This window comes from Amblyomma mixtum, chromosome 2 (genome assembly GCF_055824585.1).
Source record: "Amblyomma mixtum isolate Tamu chromosome 2, ASM5582458v1, whole genome shotgun sequence".
Lineage (NCBI taxonomy): Eukaryota > Metazoa > Arthropoda > Arachnida > Ixodida > Ixodidae > Amblyomma > Amblyomma mixtum.
In genome coordinates, this window is record NC_143013.1 from 171388938 (window position 1) to 171410602 (window position 21665).

Here is a 21665-nt window from a genome sequence, read left to right on the forward strand (position 1 = left end):
GCGGTTCTTGTTCAGTGGCAAGATGGCCTAGAACGCGTGATTGCTTATGCCAGTCGCACTTTATCCCGTTCTGAAGTCAACTATTCCACCACGGAAAAGGAATGTCTGGCTGTGCTGTGGGCCATTACAAAATTTCGTCCGTACTTGTATGGCCGCCCATTTCGGGTTGTGAGCGATCATCATTCACTGTGTTGGCTGGCGAATCTGAAAGATCCCTCGGGGCGGCTTGCTCGATGGAGCCTGCGTTTACAAGAATTTGATGTCACCATCGTGCACAAGTCCGGACAGAAACACAGCGACGCTGACTGTCTGTCCCGCGCTCCTATTTCCTGCCCCGCGGACGAGTCCGACGACGATTCCGCTTTCCTCGGTGCTGTTACCACATCCACTCTTGCCCGCCAACAGCGGGCCGACTCCGAACTGCTTCCCCTCATCGAGTACCTCGAAGGAACCGCTCCATCTCCTCCTCGACTCTTCAAGCGCGGACTGTCATCGTTTTGCTTGCGTGATGGTGTCCTCTACAAAAAGAATTACGGCCCAACGGACACTGTCTATCTGCTTGCAGTACCTACAGCGCTTCGTGACGAAGTTTTGCGTGCGTGCCACGACGACCTTTCTTCGGGCCACCTCGGGTTTTCCCGCACGTTGGCGCGCATACGTCACAAGTACTACTGGCCCAGGCTTGCTGCGCTCGTCCAACGCTACGTACGAACATGTCGCGAGTGCCAGCGCCGGAAGACGCCGCCGACTAAACCAGCCGGGCTCCTGCAGCCTATTGATCCCCCGCGCCTCCCATTTCAACAGGTTGGCATGGACTTACTCGGTCCATTTCCGGCGTCTTCCATGGGTAACCGGTACATTGCTGTTGCCACTGACTATCTTAGCCGCTACTGTGAGACCAAGGCCCTTCCCCGTGGTACCGCAGCCGAAGTCGCAGATTTCTTCGTTCACAACATTGTGCTTCGTCACGGAGCCCCTACAGCCGTATTAACTGACAGGGGAACCGCGTTCACGTCGGCACTTACGAGCGAGGTACTTCGTCTCAGTGGCACCAGCCATCGAAAGACTACAGCCTACCATCCGCAAATGAACGGACTGACTGAGCGGCTAAACAAGACAATCGCCGATATGAATTCGATGTATGTCGACGATAACCATGGGAACTGGGACCGGATACTACCTTACATCACGTTCGCGTACAACACTGCGCTACACGAAACGACACGCTTCACTCCGTTCCATTTGGTGCACGGTCGCGAAGCCCTGACCATGCTGGACGCCATGCTCCTTCCGGACCCTGTTCCTTCTTCTGTCGTGGCCGCTGACCAATTTGTTCGTGACGCCGAAGCCGCTCGCCATGTGGCTCGACAACGAATCCGGCGCCAACAACAACGCGACGCCAAGCGTTACAACCTCCGCCGCAGGGAGGTGATTTACACCCCCGGTGACCAAGTCTGGGTGTGGAGCCCGATCCGTTTGCGAGGGCGCTCTGAGAAGCTTCTTCGCCGTTACTTTGGTCCCTACCAGGTGTTACGCCGCCTCAGCGCGGTGACCTACGAGGTGCTTCCTCAAGGAACTGTCCGGTCCTCTCGACAACCGATGTCCGAGGTAGTCCACGTGGCCAGAATGAAGCCGTATTGCTCCCGTTAGCCCCCTCTTCACGGAGACACTCGCGCCGTTAACTTTCCGCCCTCCCTCTATTCTTTTCTTTTTCCCGCCTGTGCGGCATCGAGCCGATGCCCCTTGGAAGGGAGGGGGGCAATGCCACACTGCTGACACTCTGCAGGCGCCACCTGGTGGCCAAAACTTGGCTGCCGGCGCGTCCTGGTCTACGTCCTTTGAAACGTAATTTAACGTCATCACTTGCCTTACTTTTCCCAGTCCCTAAAAAACTGCTCTCCGCTGCGAGTTCACTTTTGCAATGGTGAGCCGAGAAGCGTATCATGATAAAGTTCCTTTGGCAGGCTGGTGATATATCCGCCATCTTGAAGGCGGCTTTATTTATCTACGCAAATATAGACCTCCTTCACCCCGCGACGTCACGGAGATGCGGTGGCGCTGATGTCAGTAGCGACTTTCGCGTGGTAGGCAAAACAGGTTCCGCCTGCCCGTGCCTACCGCAGCTGCCGCAGCTACCGGCGGCTGCATCAAGCCTGCGCACTGCAGAAGCATCATGTACTGACCAGCTGTGTCGTTGTTTATCCGCGTATTATCATAAAACGAAACATATCAACCTTAATAGGTTTCTCGCATATAAATACCTCATTAGGAAATGGCTCGCGGTAGTAAAAGCGCGAAGTCTGGGCGTCGACCGGCGCTGCCAGTCAACGTACTTCACAGCAGGGAAATTGCTGCGCTCATTCATCTGAACAACAGCATGGTACGCTTAAAATTGCACAAGGAAAAGAAAAAGCATCTATGTTGCTGCGCACGTATTTATCACCCTGAGCTGATGTGCACGGGCGCCGGCAGGGTCACTCACCATCAAGGAGTCCGTTATTTTGTTGATAGCACAGCATGTTATAACGTGTGTAGAAGTTATACGAACGTATAATGGCGCGTTTTAGGGCATTTAATATATACTTCAAACTATTTTTTAACATTACCGACATAATTATTTGATTCTAGTAGAAAGAAGTGTGGTAAGTTGTGACAATCTTGCGCGGTCACGCTGGCATGCTTCGAACAGCGTACTTTAAGTGTGATAAAAGCCATATGCTTTTCATTGCATCATGCATGCGTCATAAGCTGCTTCATGAAGTAGTACATGATTGCGAAGCATGTGCAACCGCAGGCGGGCTACAACAGAGGCATGTAGCGAGATTGACAGGGGATGAGGCAATGAAAAGTGTTTTCTTTACTGATGTATGAGATATGTAACCAAATTTGGTGCAAATATGAAGTTGCTCTGCTAATTTCAGTAATGCGTTTTATTTTCAGCTATACCTGGTACAGTTCTTGGATAATTAAGACCCTCGGCATGTCACCCCAGGTCTTGAATAATTAAGTAGAGAGTGCGGAAATTTTTTATGCCAGCATGTTCCCAAAGCCCTATTCTCTATGATGGCAGTATTACTTCTTTTTTTTTAGATTCTCAGTACCTTTTTTATAAAAATAACTAGTATACTACAGCTCCTGTAGAAAAAAAAACGAAGACTTATTGCACTCCTCAACATCTCTTGAATCGTTCGCGACAAATAGAATCATTCTATTTCCATTCGTTACAAAGTTACGAAGGGGTGAGTGATGCCAATCAGAAAATGTGGTAGATCACAAAACAAACCTTTAAGTTTATTCCCGCGTTTATGGCCTCTTCGCTTTCGCTTTGGTCAAAGAAATACGGCTCTGAAATCAACGAAACCTCTGATCCCTGTTCTTCGTAGTAATACTACCATTGTGGTGGTCCGTCGTCGAAAACCTGCCGAATTCGCCACGTGCCAGGACCATCAGAATGCCCATTACCTCACAATTTTTGACGACCACAGATTAAAAAACATAATTTTATGAATTTGTACTAAATATTTTGCTATAATTTTTCGTAACCAAACAGAAGACCCAGGGCTAGGAAAGAATATAATTTCAGGAATCCAAACTTTTCACCAAATCGACAGTTTAAGAAGGGGGGAAGTCGGCCTGGCTGGTGCCTGATCTGACGGCTAAAAACAGCGGTTACGCTAGGCAGATGAGATCGGGACACGATCGACGCTGTCCCCACTTTTCGCACTGCGCGACACGTGTGTCAACAGACGGTAAGCGCACATCGGCTCTGCCGAAAAAACGCCAGTACTTCCCTCACCGCTGTCCCGAGGTAAAATTATTCTTGCTTGTGCAGAGTGTCAAAAACATTACTTTAATCCATACCTATAGGTATGGATTAAAGTAATGTTTTGTAAAAAATAAGTGTAGACACCAACGGCAGAAAAGCTTTCTAGCCATTATACAATACACTGTGGCGAAATATGACGTACATGGCCAACGCGAGCCCGTGTACTTCGAGGAATACTAAGTTGAAAGCATCAACCATTGTTACGATTCTCAGAAACTCAAAATGCGCCTTGAAGCCTTGAAAATCAGCGCTGCACCACCTCAACTGGACGCCACTCCCTAGCCTCTTGCCTACCGCGAGCCCGCTAGCGACTGCAGCGCCACCTTGCTTGTTTACAAACATGGAGGAGGTCTATACTTTAATGGAAATCTGCATTTTCGCGTATTTGACCCCTGAGAGTTTCCAGTGCTGCTTGCAGACATCGAAGCGCTATTGCAGATTAGATTTTAATAGTCTTCTGTACTATGCAGGGTTTCGCACCATCCTTCTGATTACAAATGGTCAGCACCGATCCAACGATAGGCGTCGCCAGCCTGCCGAAAAAACGCTGTATCGAGGCATCCAAAGAGCATCCGGCACATGTCGGACGGCGGCGAGGAAAACATCTTCCCGGCATGGAGGACGCGCTTGTCACGCAGTTGTTTCCAAGATGCTGCTTCCTGTTGTCGTTCAAAATAGTAGTACAACAATCAGTTATCGCTTTCCATTGCCAAAAAACACCTTGAAAATGTGAGAGCACACACTGATAAATGGTAACTCGTCGCTTGTATTTCAACCTTGTTTTCAGTGTTGTGTGCATGCTTTCAAGGTGTCTCTGTTCAAACCACTTCTAGAGATTTAAAATTTTTCGAAGCGGGAAAGGATAATGTTTTTCTGCTCGGAGTAAAAAGTATCGTGGGTCGACTGGCATTGGTCTTATGTCGTTATATTCAACCGAGAAGAAGATACTCGAGGCCGGGACGTGGGTTCCTTAGTCATGCGGAAGGTTGGGAGAGCCTGCCGGATCCCTGTGCAAACTTGAAGTACTGATAGGATTACGGCAATGTTGTCGGTTATCATCGTTGATGTTCATTATTTGCGTGATAAATGCATAGACAAAGAGCTGGAAGACACTAATGTGAAATATAATTTTTCGGTATAATACTATACAGTAGAATACAATAATTTCACCGTTATTCGCCTTCAAATAACACGGTTTTGAACTTCGTCAGCCCATTTGACGAACTATGCACTCCATCATTCCATAGGTTACATCAATACTCGCCATTGCATTCTTAGTACCCATTTCATGGCCGCATTTTATCTTCGTTTTTTTTTTACCTCTTCCACTCTGCTCTCTTTCTGTCTTTATCTCCTAAATTCCCCTCCCTACGCAGAGTAGCATGCCAGAGATTTTTAAACGCCGGCTAAATTCTCTGCTCTTCATTAAAGAGTCTCTCTCTCTCTGTGGCCTATGGATTACGTGCTTACCTCGCTATCTGTAGGTGTACATTGTTCTATTCCCTACGTGTTCGGCAATATTTTTTTTCCTATAAATATCACAGCCTTATGGTTTACTGCTGACGTCATGTGAGAGAATGGTGACGTCACTAAGGAATTTCGTGCCATGTACGACAACGGTCGCCGCCGTTTGTGCGAATGGGACATGCAATGCTTTCGCATTAATAAAAATGCCCTCGTGGGGTGATGTTTGACAATGCTATAATCCGGTGCAGTTTCCACTGCTTTAAACTAGGAACAGCTGTGGCCGCCATGCCGAACAGTTTCCAGTTTGTAGCACCACTCTACTTCAACAGGTTTCTTTTTTGTGTGTTGCTGCCGTTTTTGACTCTGCATTTTATATCTTGTTGCGCAGTCGTTAACATTTATTCTATAATGACCATTTAGTTTTGTGTTAATTTCGTGCTGTATTGTGTTTACTTTCAATTTTTCACCCCACCCCCCCCCTCTCTTCTGTAATTCCCTTGGTCCCTGAGGGTAAATTAATGAATAAATAGTGACCTTTTCTTAGATCCCCTGCCAAACCTGATTTCGTTCTGACGTACAGGTAGGAAGGATGAAGCAGAAGACGAAGAAGACGGAGATGATGGAACCGCAGAGTCCGAACGTTGGCGCAGGATCGTCCATTTTCGGCCGCTCGCCTGCTACTCGACCCTCAACCCTACGGTTCGAGCGAAACAAGGTGGCCGGCGCCGTCGTTTGCACCGCGTGTTCGCTGTCCTTCGTGGTGGTGGCCACTGGCGCACTACTCTGGGTGCTCCTCACGCAACATTCCTGGATTGCCAGCGTGAACGCCACTAACGCGCCTTTCTGCTGCCCTGACGAAGCCGCCCAGCTGTTCGCCGTCATCAGCCGAAGTGCTTTACCCTGCAACGACTTCTTCGAGTACGTCTGCTACAACGCCATCAAACAAGGCTTCATCCATGAAAGCGTCAGCCGGGACATACTGGTGAGCCCTACTTCGACAAACATTTTCTTGTATTGCGAAAACAATATTGCTCTCACTTTCGAGCCACTAGCGTGGTCGTGGCGCTTCTACCATTGACGTTTAGCTGACCCCTGTGGTGTAGTCACGCCAGACCGAGAGAGACAGGGCCCCAGCTCGCGCGGTTAGCATGGACATTTCCAGCCTCACGGCGCACTGCGCAGCTGCCGTGAGACGGCGCGCGTTGCTATGACGTCACACCAGGGGGATAAAGGTGGGGGAGCAGCTCGGTTGCTCCCAGTTGCCGTGGTGGAGCTACCTCGGTATGTCGGATGATGTGTATAAGGCAAAGCTGTAAGGAAATGCAGTAGCCAGGAAACGCCGGCGCGCTGAAGAAACACATGAAGAGCGGGAAGAACGTTTGGCTAAACGACGTGCATATTATGCAGCCAAGCGAAACAATGTATAGCCATACGTTTAACCAAGGGTAACAATGGCGACAACACCAGCCGAACCAAGGCGCAGCCAAGGGTATTGCTTTCGCAATCTTCCAGGCTTAACCAAGCTAAGCCTTCAGCCAATTTTTTCTTATGGCATCGGTATCCCCTTGCCCTTGTCCATTACTGGGCATTTCAAAGGAAAGAGAAGTATCGGCCTCACTTCCTCCCTCATTAAAGGGGGAAGCGGAAACGAGGGCGCTACTGGATGTTCCATGCACACGTTGAGAAGAAGCAGCCTGGAGAATAGGTCGCGCAGCAGTGCGCCTCTCGCAAGTGGCTCCTACAAGTTCGGGCTTTCTGTGCACTAAAACTATACACGTAGATTTACCTCAAAGGAAGAGCTTGAGGGGGAGGCAAGGGGGGGAAGGGGGTCCATTCGAACCATGTATCTCTTGGACCTTTCTCGTCAACACAACAGCATTTAGCATGGACTACCGCCCCCTATACCCTTTCACCTCCCGCATTGAATCCTCCCCAAATATAACTATTTAAAGGTTCGAAACAGGCAGTGCCACTTGTCATGGGGGCCCATACGGGCAAGTTTGGACACAACGCTTATGCCGTCAGTGTAAAATTTAACAACGTGCTTAACAAGACTAGTACCTGTTCAAGTGAGGTTAAAACCTTTGCAATTACTGCCCTCTTATCTTGCACCCGATATGTTTCCCTTTAAAACCATTGCGATAACTGTCTTCTTTTCTTGTACCCGATACGTTTACAGTGTTCTGATCATGACTATAGAGGAAAGTTTGCGCATCATGCATTGACTTCCAAAACTTCAGACTTTAATATGTCCGGGCATATTGTAGTCCCTTTGTAGTTTTGATGCATTTATTTTTTTCTAATATGTTGCTTAGTGTAGACCATTTTTATTTCGCGGGCTCTCGAACAATGGGTGTATCATTCGTGACTGCACTCGAGGCTTGAACTTCCGCAGCTGCGTCTCTCAAACTTTTTCTGAGAATAAGCGGCTCTAAAAGCAGAAGATACTCTGTGTCTTAAGGTGATCACGTTATGTATAAGCGACTAAGTGCAATGAATAAAAAGGATTAAAAATGAGAAGAAAAAGGCTGAGCTGATGTCATCATAGAAGTCTGACCCAGTCATGAAGTGCGGTTTTGCGGCGGTGTGCTCGACGTCGGAATTCAACCGCCCTGTCGGTAAACGGCGAACAGTTTGTTGAACACCGGGTTTCTCAATGAAAAGGCAACTTTCTTGCTTTGCTAATCGAAAAACGACTGCGACAGGACCGCTTTCTTGAGCGGTACAAAAAACCAAATGGCTGAGGAGGTTTCTCTTGAATTTTTCGAACTCGATGGAACAATTCGAGCTATTATGGTACAACTTCGAATTTCTCGATTTCCTTACAGAACAAGATCAAGGGTAATATCATCAGAGGCAGCGACCGCTATGGATCACCAGCAGCCGCCGCTCTTCACGGCTTCTACACGTCTTGCCTGAACGAGATATGGCAGCGTGAAAGGCGCCTAAGAGAGATCGCCTCTGTTTTTCTCGACGAGGTAAAAGCAGACAAAACTATGGGACACGCCGAAATGCTTCGCTTCGCCCTGTTCACACAGCATCGTTACCAGTTCAATTTTTTCTTCATCATTTATTTCCACCGATCGTTCACCCTTTTCGAACGAATATACCTTCGTAGCGAAAACTACGAGAATTTCTGCGAGGACGACTGTTTCCCCGTCGCGCTCTCGGCCGTCAACGCACGCCTGCACACCAACTATACTAGGGACGACTTTTCCGCCTTGGAGAAACTGCTGCCAGATGTCGACGAAGAGAGGGAGACCAAGCAATTGGCGATGGAAGAAGTTCTTGGCGCCTTAGGGAAAGTGAACATGTCATTGTTGGAAGCCATTTTAAAAGAGTTCTTCCCCTCCTTTCATTTATCGACGTCCACTTACGCGATCTCCAAGGAAAGCCTGCTCGATGAAACCCGTATCCTCTGGAACGTCTCGAATCAACCCCTGTCGCTGGTCTACATGCTGACGACTGTCGTGATGGACGCAATGAGCCGCATCCAAGAGGACAGAGTGCTGGACTCTCCGACGCCGCGCACGTGGAGTATATGCGACGCCCACGGCTACAAGTACGACGAACTGTGGCACGCCACGTACGTTGCGGCCCTCACGAGTCCCGCCAAGGACCGCCGAATGCGCGCCATCTTCGAGGCGACCCGAGAGGCCGCGGCGAACTACGCGCCGCTCCGTAGAATCGTGGCAGCCGGCAACCAGACGGCGCACTTGGACGCTCTCCTCGGCAACATGTCCGTCCTGCTTCCCGGCGATCTCGTCCTTGGGCAAGTGGCTGTGCCCGACATGCCCCCTCACGGCTTCGTGCGCAACTACTTCCGGGCGCTGAGCTTCGAGTTCGAAGTCAAGCTGGAGAAGCTACGGCGAGGCATACCCTCCCCCGAGCATGATGATGACGGGAGCTATCGCATGCAGCGCTACAACGAGACGCGCCTCTACGTGCCACCAACGGCGTACAGTACGCTTGCGGCCAACAGCAAAGATCCTCTGCTCGCCGACGCACCCGTGATTGCGAGCGACATGGCGAGCCTGATATGGAGCAGCGTCATGCTGCACAATCACTGGAACTCCCAGACGCTTGCTGCTATCAAGTCGTACAGGTGACTACCACATTTCTTGTCAGAAAAAGCTATTCATAGCTGTAGCGAGAGTGAATAACCAACCCTCGCATAGAATCTTCTTACGCTGGGGGCACAAGCACACCTGACTGATCATGGCGAACTTCTGCTACTTCAGCACCAGTAGACGCCACCGAGCACAACAATCGTTATGGCATTTTAAGCTATGCTAGTCCATTCCAGACTATGAATGAAATTTCAACAGTATTTTTTTTAGATTCTTAGTAGCTTTTACCTCCAGCCAGGCGGCACCATATTTACTGAGTTTCAAAGACAAACTGCGCATAAAAGTTTTAAATTATAACACGGTCCTGTGGTGCCGAGGGCCTGCATATTAATGCGCTTTACCTTCCGCAAGCCTAATGTCAGGCGGAGCCTTGTCAATCGCGGAGAACATTTACCGAAAGAGCTTTATGTACTGTTTTTAGCTTTAGCGAACAAATATTATGCAAAAGCAAGGCCGACCGAATCCTTAAAAAAGTTTTCTGAGAGATTCATTTAGTTTTCTATATACTTCAGCACATTAAGACTGTATGCTGTTTATAGACAAGTCCTTTATACAGTCTATATAGAATCTGTGGCATTTTGAACTAACGCATTCTGCAGGCTTTTTCAATAAACAGTAGTCTACTTGAATCTAACGCAGAGATCTATAATGCAAACATCCTATACACTTACGCCCCCACAATTTGAGCAGACTCTTATCAATGGGTAAGTCTAATGGAGGTCTCATAGACGCGAATCTATAGATTGTCTATAGACGCACTATAGAAATATGGCCTTGTACTTTAAGTAATAAACCTGGGCCTATTAGGCCTCTAGAAGGAAGTCGTCTGTAGCCACGGAACAACATTCGTCCGCACAGAGCGGTCAAAGATAACATGTTCAATATACCGGATGATATTTTGGCACTAAGGTTCTTATTTGAAACTGTGAGCGATAATTCGATGTGATCTGTGCAGGTAGTTGTACAGCAAGACAGACATGATGCAGGTGATAAAGCTCTACAATTATACGATGAATTGTGCAAAATTAACGATAAACATACCTATTTTTAATTGAATTGTGGGAACTTCTATAAATTAACAGAAACGTGCCTATTTTTTATTTTAGGGTGGGAACATAGATTATTAAATTGAAGGCAGTCAACATCGAAGGTGCACCAAGTTTTTTAACTCTTCTTAATGGCTAATGTGTTCGAAATATCAAACGGGAACAATACGCATTTGAAAGCTCGTCGATTGAGCTTTCATTTATTACACGCTTATAAAATATTGTCGCTTGCATTTCTCGTACTGCATATAGAGAGGCCCTTTGTGTATTTTATGACGTAGAAGCAGTTAGCCTGGTCTCGTCGAAGATACAGAGCGCAGCGACACCATTTAACAAATATACAACGCGGGAAAGCCAAAAGAACGAACTTTAAAATGAGCAAATTTCATGTTCGATACTTCGGACCCCATTGCCGATGATTCAAAAACTGCAGACTCACCTTCGATGTTTGCGGTCTTCAATGACGCAGTATAATATTACCCCTGAAAGGCAAAATCAAAACGTTGAAGCGATAATTCTAGTTAACTTGGAGTCAAATGTTCGCCTTGTTGCACACTCCACCTGTAGAGAGCGTACCGCGACATCTCTCGCAGTTCTTAAAATAAAACCCCGCAAACTTTACAAAAACTCACGCTGTACGTGCTCACACGATCATTTCGAGTTTTTATTTCACAGTTACTCAGACCGGGCAAATGCAATGGCAAGAAATGCACTCCTTTATTCAATGAAAATTTCACAGGGAAACCGATCTCCGTTACGTGTTTGCAATGCGAGAGCATTAGCAGCTTTTGATGCATTTACCAGAAATGGCGTCACTTCCGGTATGGTGACGTCATTTCCCTTCGGTTAATCAGGTAATGGGCATTCGCCGATCTGGTAACGTCACTCTCTTCCAGACAGTTGAAGATTTTAATGCTGTCGCATCAAAATGAAAAGCGTTTGTTAGTTTTCTCAAAATCATTCCATCACGCTGTGGCTACACTGCTGTGGATCATATTGGACATCTTGAAGCTACTTACTGCGCAAAGAAAAAAATATTTTATGAGGGTATAATTGAAACTTCCTCTGCGAGTGCATATATACACCTTTGCACGCTAGACATCCCTTGCCTGCTGAAAAGTTGTATGATGCAATAAACTCATACAGTATGTCATACAAATATCAGACTTATCATACAAATCATAAAAAATTGTCATATAAATGTCATTCATTTCTGCAAAATCATACAGTCATCATAGAGATGTCATAGAATATCATACAAACTGTATGATATTGTCACGTAGTGGTGACTGCAGTCCGGCGAACAGGAACACAGCGAAAATGTCTTCGAAATGAAACTCTTTATTTGGGCTGACTTGCGCCCGCAAAGAACTGAATCACTCGGCGGCGGCGTAGCAACAAGCGTGCTCGGCGGTCGTCGAATAGAATGCCCTCCGCTGTCGGCCGTGCTCTTTTTAAAGCTGACAGCGAACCTTGGAGATAAAGCGTGGAAGGTTCTAGAACTTTCTGGCACAAAGTAGAATCGGCTCCGCCTGGATGCGATCAATCGAGATAATTCTAGGCGCGTCCTGCGTCACAAACGAAGCGATAAAGCGGCGTGCCGGCAGCCTCGAAGCATGAACAAATAAACACAACCAACAAATGCTACAAAGATTCGCGGCATTACTCCCCTCTCAAAGAAGCATCGACTCGATGCTTTAGAACATAATGCGGCTATCAGCAGTCAAAAAGGATAGTGCAAAAATAAACACCGAATGTGGAAACAACACGGCGTCCTTTAGCGTGCATGATAGGACTTTAGGCGTCCGACATGGACTACTTCTGGTCGTACGCGGCGTCGCTGGGATGCAGTCATTTGGTCTGGGACGACTTCATAGTCCAATTCACCTAGCCGACGAAGAACCTTGTACGGGCCGAAATAGCGTCGCAAAAGCTTTTCACTCAATCCTCGGCGGCGAATGGGCGTCCAAACCCAGACTCGGTCTCCTGGCTTGTATTCCGCGTTGCGTCTTCGTAGGTTGTAGCGTGTGGCGTCGGTCAGCTGCTGGTCTTTGATCCTTAATCGGGCAAGTCTTCGGGCTTCTTCTGCGCGTTGTAGGCAGGCGGCGACATCGACGTTATCTTCTTCGGTAACGTTCGGCAGCATGGCGTCCAGCTTGGTCGTGGCCTCCCTGCCATGGACGAGCCTAAAGGACGTCATCTGGGTGGTCTCCTGCTCTGCGGTGTTGTAGGCGAAAACTACGTAAGGCAAGATGACGTCCCAGGTCTTGTGTTCGGCATCGACATACATCGCGAGTATATCGGCGATGTATGCTGAAGCTTGAATGACGTCGTCGCGAAGCATTTCTTCCACTTGGTCCTGGATGGCTTGTCGTTCTCTCGGCGACACTCGGTCGGGGCTTTGGCGGAGTGGCCGGGCGTGCTGGTCGGTTATAATGCGATGCTTGGCAATCGGCGTTTGTCGGACCTTCGGCGATGACGAAAAGCACTCGCTGTAGCTTCGAAGGAGATTATGGATCTGGTCTTGTCTCTTCCGGGGCAGGGCTGGGTTTATGTCGAAAGAGGGCGAGTTCTCTTGGACAGGCGAATTTTCTTCGAATTGGTCGGAGAGGGTGAAGAAGTCTCGAACGTCGGTTATTTCGTCGAGGAAAGCAATCGTCGTTCCTCTGTTAATGTGCCGGTATTTTTCGCTGAAGTTAGTCAGCAGTACATAGGCTTGTCCTTTGCGAAAATGTGCGATGCCTCTTGCGATGCCGATTCCTCGGCCTAGAAGCAACTGCATGTTCCCTCTATAATGGCATCAGTGTTATTCGCTTCCTTCGCGCCTACGGTGATGATGACGCTTGAGCGGGGTGGGACACTCACTTGTTCCTCCAGGACATTGAGCGCAACGTGACGTTCCGGAGTTCTCATCGACGGGATGGCCTCGTCCGTGGCAAGAGTGATCATCTTGGATCGTAGGTCGATGATCGCTTGATGCTCGTTAAGGAAATCCATGCCCAAGATCACTTCGCGGGAATATTGGCGTAGCACTATGAAGGTCGCGGGATAGGTATGTCCCTCGAGAGTCACTCGCGCTGTGCATCGTCCTGATGGCGTAATGAGGTGGCCCCCTGCGGTGCGAATTTGTGGTCCGTCCCAAGCCGTCGCTACTTTCCTCCGCTGCGCAGCGAATGGTCCGCTCATCACCGAATAATTGGCTCCTGTGTCGACTAGATCGGTGACTTTCCGGCCGTCGAGAACCACTTCTAAGTCGGACGTCCTGGCTATGGAGTTACACGTCGTCCTCGGCGTCGGGTTACGGCTTCGTCGGGTATGTGAATCGTGGGTGGGGCGTGTGGTCGGAGCTTTTCTTGATGGCGGTGTAGATTTGAAGGCGGTTTGCGTCGTGTTCGAGGTTGTTGTATGCGTCGTCGGCGTAGTAGGTGCGGAGTCTTCATACGGCGTGGTCGCTGGAGGATCTTCGTCGTTTCCTCGGCAAGCAACCTGACCTCCACAAGTTGCTTTGTTTACTTTCCCCTATGGGGGCTAGGGGACCTTCCTCGGACAGCCGCGGCGTAGCTGCGGCCCGGTGATGCAAAACGTGCAGTGGACGGTGACGGCGAGCGGGAAAAACGGCTTGACGACACGTACTCCCCTCTGTGCAGGTAGTCGTCGATTTCCCGTGGTCGCTGGCCGGGGAGCGGTCGTGGGGCGTCGATGGCGAAACCTCGCAGGCCGATGCGTCTGTACAGGCAGTGGCGAAGTATGTGCCCGGCACGTCCACAATGGAAACACAGTGGGCGGTTGTCCGGAGTCCGCCACTCGCCGCATTTCCTAAAGCTGTTGCGTCGCTCGTAATATTGGTGCGCGGGAGTTTGGGGCCGTCGTTCTTGTAGAGCCGGTGCGCGTCCAAAAAGGAGTTGGGGGGGTCTCGTCGAGGTGGGGGACTGCGCAGTGCTGCAGCGTAGGTCATGGCTGTAGCTTCCTTTGGTGTTGTTGGTGACGGGGAGCCAAGTGCATGATGCACTTCTTCACGGATGATGTCCGTGAGCGACGCCACTTGAGTCTCCTGCGTCGGCTGTGTTTGGGATGGCAGCAGTCGGCGAAGTTCTTCGCGAACAATTTCGCGTATTAGATCACGAAGGTTATCTCCACTTGCAGGGGTATCTTCTGGGGGGCTTGCCGACAGCACTTCAAGTGGTCTGTTGTAGTGACGGGTACGGGCGTCAAGGGTCTTTTCGATTGTTGAAGCTTCAGCTACAAACTCGGCGACGGTTGTTGGAGGATCCCTGATTAGTCCAGCGAAGAGTTGCTCCTGCACGCCTCGCATTAGGAAGGAGAGTTTCTTTTCTTCGTTCATGTCAGGTTTGGCGCGCTTGAAAAGGCGTTTCATATCTTCCACATACGCAGTCACGGTCTCGTTTGGGCGTTGAAATCGCGACTGCAGCAGGATCTCCACTCTTTCCTTGCGTAGGACGCCAGTGAACGCAGCCAGCAGTTGCTTCTTGAAGGTCGCCCAGGTCGTGAGGGAAGATTCGTGGTTTCCAAACCACGTGCTGGCGGAGCCGTCCAATGCAAAATAAACGTTCCGAAGCTTAGCGCTGTCGTCCCAGGCGTTCAGCGCTGCTACACGGTCGTACATGTCCACCCAGTCTTCCCATCTTCGTGTGGTTCTCCACGAAAAGTCGGTGGCTCACGGGGCTGGCGAAGCACGACGGGCGTTGGCTGTGCACCAGGTTCCATCTTGAGGTGCATAGCAGGTCAGCACCTCCACCAGATTTCACGTAGTGGTGACTGCAGTCCGGCGAACAGGAACACAGCGAGAATGTCTTCGAAATGAAACTCTTTATTTGAGCTGAGTTGCGCCCGCAAAGAACTGAATCACTCGGCGGCGGCGTAGCAACTAGCGTGCTCGGCGGTCGTAGAATACAATGCCCTCCGCTGTCGGCCGTGCTCTTTTTAAAGCTGTTAGCGAACCTTGGAGATAAAGCGTGGAATATTCTAGAACTTTCTGGCACAAAGTAAAATCGGCTCCGCCTGGATGCTATCAATCGAGATAATTCTAGGCACGTCTTACGTCACAAACGAAGCGATAAAGCGGCGTGCCGGCAGCCTCGAAGCATGAACAAATAAACACAACAAACAAACGCTACAAAGATTCGCGGCAATATATCATAAAAATTGTATGATATTCTATGATGAAGCCCTTATGCGGTTATTGAATCACAAACCTCATTCTAAGAAGCCAATAGCCAATGGTTTTAGCATATATGACCAAATCTAAGTGACGTACATATAACACTTTATTAAAGATCTATAAAATTGCAATATTCAAAGTAAATCTTATTCTTATGCCTGGTATAAAAGAAGCGTTTCCAAAGCTTTGCTGCGCACGATGCGGTGCTCCGATCCTTGAAAGGGGACAGGCCCTGTGAAGTGTTCTCTGCAGAGCACGAACTATTCACCATGGACTTCCGGCATTAACATGATGCACGAATGAGAAAAGCGTTGCCATATCTAAAAGCGAATCAGACATACCCATGGCTACAGCGCGCTCGTTCTGTGCCGCGTGTGCAAAGCTTTCGAAAACGCTTTGATTCTTCGCAAGAACCAGACCGATGCTTCACTCCTTCACTCATGAGGGCTATGTTGCGGAAACGAGACAAAGGCGAAGGCTGGAAATGTCAACTCTACTAATGTTCAAATTATGTTATCCTCATAATCACCTCACAGCCTGTTGTCCTCAATTATGTCGGCCCAATTCCGCGTGCACCGTCGCTTTGACGCACGGCCATCATGAGGGAGGCCCTGTCAACTGTCAGCCGTTCGAGCGCTCTGTAGTGTTAGCCGAATGGCTTACTCGTGGAAGGCAAGCATAAACTACAGCAACGTAACATCAGCTGGAGATAATGCCGAAAGCTCTACGAGAAGTTCGATTCTCAATAACGGCCTGCCTGCAAAATAAACCCATGATCACAGCGCGACCATGCGACATTGCATCAGTGATTAAAAAGGAAATTTCTGAAAACCTGGATGGAAGAAATCGGAAAGCGCGTTTTTTTTTTTCGAGCGCCAAACTATTAGAACCATCACTCTTACCGGGGAGTGCAGTCTTATTTCCCACTCTGTGCGAACTTTTCGGCGAGAAGACATAGAAAGGGGAACGTACACATCAAAAATTTTCGGCGTTCGGTGCTTCGTTTTTTTCCTGCACACGACGACATCATGACGAGTCGAAAACACGGATGATGTTTGCAGAGCGATTAACGGAAACGAGTAACGGAAAACTACCGCGCGTTTCTGTTCTGGACCGAAACTGGTGGCTACTCGCGCGGGACGCTACAGATGGCGAGGAATGATTTGAGATTTCAAATAAGCACACAAAACAGATGGATTCCTGCACGCAAGTGCAACAGAGGACGGCAGAAAGTTAGGTGGGCGGATGAGGTTAAGCTGCTGGCAGAGGGCAGGGACAATCCGATAGATACAGGAGAGGCACTTGGTGTCAGATTGATGATGATGATGACAAATGTTTACAGACAAAAGGAAATGAGGAATTTCATAGACTAGTCGAAAGACAGTATACAGACTGTGTGTGGACAAAAGGAAACTGGGATTTTTTTTATACTTAGGTGGATAAACGGAGATCGTTAATTTTCGAAAGAAAACGTCCATTGCGATGGCTCAGTGGTTATGGCCCTCGGCTGCTAACCCGAAAGTGCGGGTCCGATCCCTGCCGCAGTGCTCGAATTTCGACGGAGGCGAAATTCTAGAGGCCCGCGTACTGTGCTATGTCAGGGCACCTTAAAGCACTCGGGTGGTCGAAATTTCCGAAGGCCTTCACTAAGGAGTCCCTCACAGCCTGAGTGCTTTGGGACTATAAACCACAATAAACCATTTGATGGGAGTAGAATCTATAAGAACTCCTCACACAATCTATAGATCATTTTTATAAGGAAACTGCGAAACATTTTTAATGTATCATGCGTGCGCGCTATTACCGCCTTTAAAGGGACATTGAGAACGAAATCAAGTTGGCTTCTATCAATAGTGTACCGCGTTCTATTTTCAAGGCGACCATTTGAACTGAAAGCGGAGCTTTTAAAAGCTACGCAAGACAAAAAATAAAATCAAAATACTGCTGCCACAATTAGCAGCCGATTTCGCAAGTCAAATTTCTCCGTCGACACCAATTTTTTAGCGTTGATTCCGGAATCTCTTGTACACCGTCGTACGCTCCAAAACATTGGCAACTTCTCCTTTTCGTTAAGGATGACACGTGTTTAAATTGACTGCACTGAAGATATTTAAATGCATTTTTTGTCCGCGATGAATGCGTCCTTTCCTCACGGACAAACGTCCACATACCACAGGTCCCATTTCTTTTCGCGCTCGGCAGAAGACTCATTAGCACTACTGAGATATTTCTGGCATTATCAAAAGAGCCGCAGACTCAGTTTGTATAGGAACAATAACACGACGAAGTTGTCGTTGGTATGCCTTTTAAAGTCTTGTTGCTGGCAGACTAAGCCAAAAAATGCCATTTCATCGTATCTTAACTAGATTTTCACACGTAGGGAGTGCGTCCTGGAGTCCCTGACGGCATATAAGGGGCTAGCCGACGATCTCTTGGAATCCACTGTTGCCGTGCAAATTGCCGCCGCTGTGGCGGCTTCGGGAAGCGTCGTTCCTTCCTCGAGCTCACCGACAGCGACGGACTGGCTGGACATGAGGATAATCTGGAGCCTCTACCGGATGTCCAAGGCGCAGTTCTTTTACGCTCGCTATGCCTACTTCCAGTGTAGCGCAGACAGGAACTCCAGGTTTCTGGTGAACGAGCCTCTGAGGCGCAGCGCGGACTTTGGCGCCGCATTCCAGTGTGAGGCGCAGGACCTGGTCAACATTACCGCGTGCGTGAACATCAGGCAGTGACTATTGTTGTTTTTGTTTACTTTTTATGCGTCACTGTAGTACTGATTTCGCGATTTTTCTCTTGTTTTGTTCGCTCAGGCTAAGCGACGTACAGCGCCAATGACCGCCATTGTTGTTACGTTACGATTGTGTTCGAATTTTTAAAGATCCAATCTTCTGTGAAATGTGAACAAAACTGCTATCTTCTCATTCTCCAGCCGTTGGTGACAAAAGCAGACCAATTGAGCGTGCTTGGTTGAAAGTGCCCGTACTGCGTTATATTTCTCTTATAGGCACCCCACGTGCCTCAGCACACAATTTTATTTTCAATCTGTGTGGCGGCATGCACATCTACCACCAACGTTCATCCTATTTTCTTTTAGGACTGACTGAAATTTTAAAAATAAAAAGCCACTACGATTTCTGCCCTTTTCGAAACGGAGAAGCGATCGCTTTATTCATTTGTCGGCGTTAGCACACGTAAACGAATAAACACGCTATCCGGCAATCATTTTATACCTACTGTTTCACTTCAGATGTTCTGCGATTTTTATAGATAGGCTTTCTGAGTTAAAAGAGCGCTTTTTCAGACATAACAGTGTCAGTGGTGTCGCTCGTCAGAATACAGTCAGCCGCCGCGGTGGCACAGTGGTTATGGTGCTCGGCTGCTGACCCGAAAGACGCGGGTTTGAATCCGGCCGCGGCGGTTGAATTTCTTTGGTGGAGAAATTCTAGAGGCCCGTGTACTGTGCGATGTCAGTGCACGTTAAAGAACCCCAGGTGGTCGAAATTTCCGGAGCCCTCCACTACAGCGTCTCTCATAGCCTTAGTCGCTTTGGGACGTTAAACCCCATAAACCAAACCAAACCATCAGAATACAGTCAAGACGTGCAGACTTTAGGCTGTTAATACTGAATTATTAACATATTAATATTTGTCTCCTTATTTACTCAGTGGCGTATAGCCCACCTTCCGTAATTCCATAGGGGTTTGTAGAATTTAGAAAACCCAGTTACCCTCGGTGCTGTGTCCCAACAAACTTTGGCTTTTCGGCGAGTTGCGTGCACTGAAGAGGTTACTTTATTTATTTGGTACCTGCATCACCTTTCGGCATTACAGCAGGAGGGTAATTTCACATCCACAGACAAATCATCCACTTAACGCGTGAAAAAATTGGCAGAGGCTTAGCTTGGTTAAGCCCGGAAGGTTGCGAAAGCAAATTACGAGCAACTTTAGCGACTAAAGTAGTGAAAGGCGAAAGCCTGAGTGCTGCACGGAACGCCGGAATTAGCTTAAAGTGCTATTGAGGTGTTCACTAAACCACAGAGTTGGTAAGGCGCCTTTCCTTTCCTCGAAATCAACGCAGTCTACAACGCTGTCTATGTCAGAGCCCATCAATGAACGCCGGAATTAGCTTAAAGTGCTATTGAGGTTCTTGAATAAACAGCGCGAACGAAGACGAGCACAAAAGACAAGAAAATGGACGACACAGCGCTGTGTCGTCCATTTTCTTGTCTTTTGTGCTCGTCTTCGTTCGCGCTGTTTATTCAAGATGCTTAACCAACTAGCCCGCCAAAACGTGCTATTGAGGTGTTCACTAAACCACAGAGTTGGTAAGGCGCCTTTCCTTTCCTCGAAATCAACGCAGTCTACAACGCTGTCTATGTCAGAGCCCATCAATGAACGCCGGAATTAGCCTAAAGTGCTATTGAGGTGTCCACAAAACCACAGAGTTGGTAAGGCGCCTTTCCTTTCCTCCCCCGCCGCGGTGGCTCAGTGGTTACGGCGCTCGACTGCTGACCCGAAAGACGCGGATTCGATCCCGGCCGCGGCGGCTGAATTTCTTGAAGGCGAAATCCTAGAGGCCCGTGTGCTGTGCGATGCCAGTGCACGGTAAAGAGCCCCAGGTGGTCGAAATTTCCGGAGCCCTTCACTACGGCGTCTCTCATAGCCTCAGTCGCTTTGGGACGTTAAACCTCAATAAACCAGCCAACTAAACCAGCATTTCCTTTCCTCCAAATCAACGCAGACTACAACGCTGTCTATGTCAGAGCGCAACAATGAACGCCGGAATTAGCTTAAAGTGCTATTGAGGTTCTTGAATAAACAGCGCGAACGAAGACGAGCACAAAAGACAAGAAAATGGACGACACAGCGCTGTGTCGTCCATTTTCTTGTCTTTTGTGCTCGTCTTCGTTCGCGCTGTTTATTCAAGATGCTTAACCAACTAGCCCGCCAAAACGTGCTATTGAGGTGTTCACTAAACCACAGAGTTGGTAAGGCGCCTTTCCTTTCCTCGAAATCAACGCAGTCTACAACGCTGTCTATGTCAGAGCCCATCAATGAACGCCGGAATGAGCCTAAAGTGCTATTGAGGTGTCCACAAAACCACAGAGTTGGTAAGGCGCCTTTCCTTTCCTCCCCCGCCGCGGTGGCTCAGTGGTTACGGCGCTCGACTGCTGACCCGAAAGACGCGGATTCGATCCCGGCCGCGGCGGCTGAATTTCTTGAAGGCGAAATCCTAGAGGCCCGTGTGCTGTGCGATGCCAGTGCACGGTAAAGAGCCCCAGGTGGTCGACATTTCCGGAGCCCTTCACTACGGCGTCTCTCATAGCCTCAGTCGCTTTGGGACGTTAAACCTCAATAAACCAGCCAACTAAACCAGCATTTCCTTTCCTCCAAATCAACGCAGACTACAACGCTGTCTATGTCAGAGCGCAACAATGAACGCCGGAATTAGCTCAGTGTTATTGAAGTGTCCACTAAGGCAGAGTGTTGGTAAGACCTCGAAATGAACGCAGTTCCCTCTCTTAATGCCTGGGATCTGCGGCGCTCCGTGGCTACCGCTGAAACCGCACACCGGGCTCCTCATCCTAGCTCTCCTGGCTCAGAAGCTCATAAACCGCTTCTGCGGTTCCGCGAAATCCTAATTCATTATTGCGACAGCCACCGTATCTACCCGGCCGGAGGAGCGAACTCTGCGGCGCCTGCAGACTGGAACTCTTCTCTGCCCTGCCATAGCAAAACACTTCGATCCGAACACAGATGGGCGCTGCCCGCAATGTGGAGAGATCTGCGATATCTTTCACATGGTGTGGGCATGTACTAAGAATCCTCGCCTTCCCCCTTCCCCCACCCCCACCCGAGAGGCATGGGAGACTGCCCTCCTCAACTGCTCCACACTGGAGTCCCAAAGGGCTCTATTAAAGCGGGTGCGAGACGGGGCCTCGTCGTGCGGTGTCCCGGACTAAGGATACCAACCATGCAGCAGGGTTTTCTGACCCTTAAACTCTCTTTGAGTAT

The 21665-nt window shown here is 48.9% G+C and overlaps 2 protein-coding genes across 3 annotated transcripts in view; one reads left to right on the forward strand and one right to left on the reverse strand.

Moving 5' to 3' along the window:
• LOC149361603 (3-alpha-hydroxysteroid sulfotransferase-like) overlaps positions 1 to 21665 on the reverse strand; it is a 90151-nt gene that overhangs the window by 13520 nt on the left and 54966 nt on the right. The window contains exon 2 of one of the 2 annotated variants that reach the window (XM_089572730.1): positions 10909 to 10951. The exons of the other annotated variant lie outside the window; for it this stretch is intronic. The gene's annotated coding sequence lies outside the window, so the exon portion shown is untranslated. The remainder of the gene's footprint in view (positions 1 to 10908; positions 10952 to 21665) is intronic. 2 annotated transcript variants of the gene reach the window in all.
• On the forward strand, positions 5874 to 18622 carry LOC149361604 (uncharacterized). Its single transcript, XM_089572726.1, has 3 exons — positions 5874 to 6275; positions 8122 to 9398; positions 18029 to 18622. The coding sequence occupies exons 1-3, from the start codon at positions 5883 to 5885 to the stop codon at positions 18381 to 18383; spliced, it is 2025 nt and encodes a 674-aa protein (XP_089428852.1). The 5' UTR covers positions 5874 to 5882; the 3' UTR covers positions 18384 to 18622.

Bases quoted from the DNA above. Each gene is read 5' to 3' on its own strand.
- LOC149361604 (XM_089572726.1), top strand. From the start codon at position 5,883: ATGAAGCAGAAGACGAAGAAGACGGAGATGATGGAACCGCAGAGTCCG. The intron at 6,276-8,121 runs GTGAGCCCTACT...ATTTCCTTACAG, and splicing joins GCGTCAGCCGGGACATACTG to AACAAGATCAAGGGTAATAT. The intron at 9,399-18,028 runs GTGACTACCACA...TTTCACACGTAG, and splicing joins GCTGCTATCAAGTCGTACAG to GGAGTGCGTCCTGGAGTCCC.